The sequence below is a fragment of the Telmatherina bonti genome, assembly GCF_933228915.1.
Source record: "Telmatherina bonti genome assembly, chromosome: 16".
In the NCBI taxonomy this organism is placed as follows: Eukaryota; Metazoa; Chordata; class Actinopteri; order Atheriniformes; family Telmatherinidae; genus Telmatherina; species Telmatherina bonti.
Window position 1 is genome coordinate 14,875,444 of NC_136614.1, and position 6,000 is coordinate 14,881,443.

General features: G+C 41.0%; 1 protein-coding gene across 2 annotated transcripts in view; it reads right to left on the bottom strand.

Annotated features, from left to right (window-relative positions):
- jag2b (jagged canonical Notch ligand 2b) overlaps positions 1-5,203 on the bottom strand; it is a 45,894-nt gene extending 40,691 nt beyond the window's left edge. For both annotated transcript variants that reach the window (XM_079256023.1, XM_079256022.1), the window contains exons 1-2: positions 4,873-5,203; positions 3,822-4,142 (exon numbers count right to left, since the gene is read on the bottom strand). In XM_079256023.1, the coding sequence (XP_079112149.1) occupies positions 3,822-4,142; positions 4,873-4,941 (390 nt within the window). In that variant the 5' untranslated portion in view covers positions 4,942-5,203. The remainder of the gene's footprint in view (positions 1-3,821; positions 4,143-4,872) is intronic.
- Positions 5,204-6,000: the final 797 nt, after the last annotated feature.

Here is a 6,000-nt window from a genome sequence, read left to right on the forward strand (position 1 = left end):
CCTCCATTCACTCTCCTGAAGTGCACACACAGCACTAGCCAACTAAATGGAAACTCAATCAGACCAGACGAACGAGGCCGTAACGTGGTCAGCTGCCTGCTGAACTGTGTTACTGATCGACATCCATTCCGTGGAGCACGCCAAGGCTCAGCTGACATCTGATCAATTCAACTTAAATTCTGCTTCTTAAAACACTTGGAGTAAAAGCTAGTTTTTCTTTTCATCTCAGAATAATCTGCAGTAAATGCCAGATGAGCATGACTGGGTTGAAGTTAAAATGAGATGCAAGTCATAAAGAGCAAAACGGTTGTACGTTTGTAATGCTCTCCAATCTGAATCCCGTTAAAAGATAAAAATACCAAGCAAGACAGTAACATTTAAATTTGGTGCAATCTACAACTTCACCACTAGGTGGAACCAAACCTTACAAAATGCTGCTTAAAACACTGAACTATTCCTTAAAAACAAAAAAGACAGGACATGCTGCATACAGGTCATGTAAACATGAACAGCCATTTCTTTCAAGCATTTGGATGGTTTGAAGCTGCAACAACGTAAAAAAAAAAAAAAAAAAAAAAAAAAAAAAAAAAAATTTTTTACTGGAACAGACCAACAGTGCTAAAAGCCTTTCATGGGGACTGAGGTAACAGATTGCCTTCTGTCAAAATTTACAGTCTAAAAGTGGAAAATGTGTACGACACCAGCTTATTTTTGTGTTTTAAGTTGAAAAACCAGATGTAACATGCGTAATGTGAGCACTAAGAGAAGAACAAACATTTGTAAAGGGCAGCTGGTTTAATGATGCCACGCAAACTGCAATGAGATGAAGTCCAAACAGGGGAGCGCTCTTGATTCTCAGCAAGTGTCATCTCCTTTTATGTTCCCCATCCTCTGTCTCACCTGTCTTCTGCTTCCCTCCAGTTTTGTTAAAGCAAATAAATATAACATTGTCTGTCCCTCAGGACTTTTCTTGGTGAGCAGCTGCATGCAAGACCTTAGTGAACCATTTGCATAATGAGGAGTTTCCAACACATCGAAAAAAAAAATAGGAAAAAAAAGGAGGCGAGTAATATTCCATGCGTATGTTTACAAATGCAAATAATCGCCACTTCCCAGGCAAATGGACATTTGACATAATTCTTAGCATTAAAAAAAAAAAAAAAAGATCTGACTGGCAGGAGCTGCAAGAAGCAGCAGCAGATGGGACAATTTATTGTAAATTCATCCTGCAGGAACACGCTGAATAGTTTGCAGACATGTTAACATGGTAATCCAGAGTCAGTGGTTAACTTAAAACCAGCTATCATGGCGCTGCAACTACATTGTACGTGTTGACTCAGATAAGCTGAGGAAGAAAGAGGCAGTCTCTTTACACAGGTTACCAGGATGGATGATCCTCATCACAGTCTTGCTGGATAACGTTACACTAAGATGACGAGCGAGCAGTGAATTGGCAGATTTACCGATGAGAAAAATTAGCTGGTATTTTCATCGCTCTGTTTTTAATTCACTGCTTCCTTCTGACTTTCTGGAAAAGTTGTTTGATTTTAAATTAAATAAATAAACAAATTTTAGCGCCTTCATCACACCTGTGCAGAATGTCTACAAAATAAAATGGTGACAGCTTTCCCCAGACAGAAATGCATCCTGTCAGATTAAATAAAAAGACAACCCACACTTGTCACCTAACAAAAGGTCAACAGTCAAAATCTATCAGATTAACGCAAAATAGTTCTTCTACGGTTTCGCTTTCATTCTATTGCTGAAGTCTGGTTCAAGATGACTTAAGAGTCTAGCTCTTGCTGGTTTCCACTGGGCTCAAAGTGGGCAGTGGGCCAGATGACACGGCCAATAGTACACTGCATCTTTGTTTCTTCAGCGAGGAGAGCAACAACGCCACAGCCAGTGACCCCGCAGGCTTGTTGTGACATCTGGCACTGGAATAGTGCACCGTTATCAACTCAGGCACTTAACAGGAGGACAACGCACCAGAACAGCCTTCTTCACCTCTGCCTCTAGGTGTCCGTAAGGAGTCGGGCGAGAGCCTCTCGCTGGTTTTGTTTCCGTGCGATGTGACCAAAGTGCTAAACTCAAAGAAATGAGGCGTTCAGGCGGTAAGACACCCGATGGTCTAAAGGAAAGCCTTGCTCCTTTAAAATATCCCCCAATTCTGTGGAAAAATGGCACCTTTTACCATTTTTTAATGCTTCTCTTACAGACTGATTGTCAAGAAAGAAAGTTGGGCATCCTCAGATGTTCAAACACCCAAAGAGATTGATTACCTGATTTCAAATCAGAACTCATATCAAGATTCAAAACAGCAAAAAACCTTTGAAAACTACAATAATTGATATTGAGAACTATAAATAGCGGTTACTAAAATCTTAATGTGTTCAACACAAACACACAGGGTGCTTCAGATTTATTTTTTCTTCTCTCTACTTCTTTTTCTTCACCTTACTTCATCAGCTATAATTCATCTGCAGTCGCACAAGCTTAATTGCCCTAAAGGGTCCAACAGGGGCCACCTGGCACCCACAGCAGGAGAGGAGCATGTAGGAGAAAAGGGAGGGGTGGGGGTGTCAAAACCAGCCAGCAGTGCTCCGAGAATCGATGCCCGCAGGCATCCTTTGCTTCAAGCACACAGGATAATGTCACTTATTCTAACAGAGAATTAATTGAAGCGTCTAACACCTACAATCAGCCTCATCCTCTTCGCTCACACATGTAAAAGCCTGTCAGTTTAAACCTGCTTTGAATAAAAGTGGCTGCATTCCTTGTGGATGTAGTCTTCTTAAAATAGTTATAGCTCGAATCACCCTTTAGGAAATGAGAACGCTCAAAATGGCAAAATCTTCTTAGAAAAACCTTCAAGAATCAGCAATGTAGAATGAAAAGCTTCTATGTGCAAAACTGAAGTTCCATCCTCAGGATCTACATATCAAAGCGTTTTTCCCACTCTAATCACCCCATCATGGCCTTGACAGGTGCAAGCTGGTGAACTGGAACAAAGCCATCCTCATATATCAGGGCAATGTTAAAAGATGACCCACATGACACTGCAAAACACTGTAGCTGCTACCGGATCCTTGTGAAGCATGCAACCATTTAGCCTCGATGTGTGTCAATTCTCGTAAGGACAGGATGCTAAACACCCACATTTACAGACGTCTATCCCAGCTGCAAAAAATAAAAAGCATGCAGGAGACCCAAAACAATCCAAGTAATGAGAGCTCTGACACCATAAACTGGTAGGAAATTCTGGTCCGAGTGTGGTATTGATCTCCAGTAAAGAGAAGCTTATGTATTTAAAACTGTAACACTAGTTCAAGACACAAAGGTGTCAGAAGTTTCAAAAACGACTGATTTTGTCAGCCTCATAACATTATTGCACAAGTTATACATGGCTATATTTCTACATCTAACTGCACTCTCCTAATATTGCTGACTGACTGCATCAGTGCCTTTAAATCCTTCATATAGGGCTTAAGCAGTTATACTATGAAGGTAATAATTTGCATCTGTTCTCATGAGTACATAAATGTCAACATATTACCATTACAAGTTCTCAAATGTTTAAATTTGCTTCCTTAAACACTGACCTTGAGGGTTTAAAACTCCTGCTGACTAAATTAAGAAAACAGCTGGCAGATAACTGGTGAATCCTCAGTGTTGGATGTTGCTAAAGACAACATTGAGAGGGGAAAAAAGCAGGTGTGTACAGACAGTAAAACACCAAATTGTACACATTTTAAGTACTCTGACAAAATATGTTCAGAAATACTCTTGTTGGCTGAGCTGAAAGATGAAACTGCACTCACCGGCCACGCAAACTGGAAAGGGATCAAAATCTTGCCAGCTTCATCGATTTTATTCGCGCTGTTCTTGTTGTTCTTAAAAGAAAACGTATTTCCACCCAGAACGTGCGTAGATCCAGCACCAAACGTGCAGGGGCCCGTCGTGGTGACGTCCATCTGGTACTCCTTCAGGCACACTTTCAGGTAAGTGTCGCACTCGTCTCGCGTGCAGCGAAGGTCCGGGGAGCTCCTGGAGCCGTCGCAGCACTCCCCAGTTGCCAACTCGCCGTTTACATTCTCCAAGGAGATCAGCTGCAGCTCGAAATAACCAGTTGACTGGGACACCTGGAAAGAAGAAGTTATCAATTAAATTAAATAAATAAGGCCGTCAGTTAAAAGCTGGGATTGAATACAACACGGTTTGTTGTGCGTAATTTTATGCGTAAAGATGGACCAAGTGGCCAAATAGGGTCAAAGTTTGATTTAAAAACAAAAGACTTCTGAGTTTAGATTGACGTGCACAAAAAAAAAAAAAAAAAAAAAAAAAAAAAAAGAACAAACAATTCATTGCACCATGAATGGAGCACGTGAACGCGCTCGAGCAAATTATCCCCGCAGCAGCCAATTGATGCGACGCAACTTACAACTTGTTTGGCTCACTACAGCATGCATGCTGGGATTTTAGACAAGCAGGTTACTCAGACAGGACCACGTTAACCACCACAGCCTCATATGAGATGCAACTTACAACTTGTTTGGCTCAGGCCTAATTTCTCCCTTAAAGAAAATATAAAAAATAAAAGCAAAAGAAACGCATGAAATTTAGAACTAAACCAAAATGGAGAATATCATGAACCAGCTCCTTAGACTTCAGTCTTGTCATGGTAACACGATCACATGCTCCACAACTGAAGGCTACGTAATTCAATTATCGATTAATTTGGTGCGAATATGCAACGCCGGAAAGCAAATACATCTGCCCACGCCCACCAACTTTTCCCAATTTCTATTTTAAACACTCATTTTCCAGAATTAGAGTAAATACTAGCAATGAAAAAAATAAGATCCTGCTTACCTTCGTCCACAACGTCAACAGCAGGCACACTATTGAGAGGCAATTCCTAATCCTGGTGCGATTCCACATGCCTCCGATTAATTAGAGTGACATGAAGGGTGGTGGAGGGGGGGTGGGGGGGGGGGGGGGAGTTGAAGCAATAAGAAAAGACAAACAGCCGCGGACCCGGCGACTAGTTCCTTCTCTTCTGACATGCAAAATAAAAATAATCACATGTGTGTCCTCTCCGCCGTGCCGAGTTCACCGAGGCATTACATGCGCGTGTGTGTGTGAGCGGGCGGGCGGATTGCGGCGCACTGATGGTCCATGTACAGGAGTGTCCCTCCGTCAAATCACTCCACACAGCAACTGAGATGTTTCACAGCCACAGCCTGAAGAGAGGATGTCTGCTTTGATTGGCAGCTCCACACACCACTGACAAATTGGCCTGCGGGCAGTCTCTGAGCCAACCGGATTAAGGGGGCGGACAATAGTATAATAACCCCCCCCATCTCACCCCCACCCCACCCTCTCTATCTCTATTTCTCTCTCTTTCTCTCACTCACTCCTTTTCACCCTCCTCCGCCTCCTTCCAGAACTTGAATTCTGCTGGCTTACTGTTGGGCTTCATCATGACAAACCGCATTACAGCGCGCGAACAAAGCAGGGCTCGACTTTAATTAAACGCAGCCGCCAAGGCTTTATAATGAACACAGCCATTAGCCTGTTTCAGACTGGGACCTTATCGGCGTTGCACTGCATTTAATTACTGTCTTAATTAGGCCCAGAGACGAAACTGGATGAATGCTTTCTGCTGCCAGGATTACTATACTCTCAACATTTAGCTGTGAATTTTCACACTACAACTTTTAGAATTAGTACCACAAATTGAGTGCATTTCACACACACACACACACATACATATACACACACACACACATATATATATATATATATATATATATATATATATATATATATATATATATATATATATATACGTATATATATATATATATATATATATGTACATATATACATATATATATATATATATATATGTATGTATGTATGTATATATATATATATATGTATGTATGTATATATATATATATATGTATATATATATATATATATGTATATGTATAT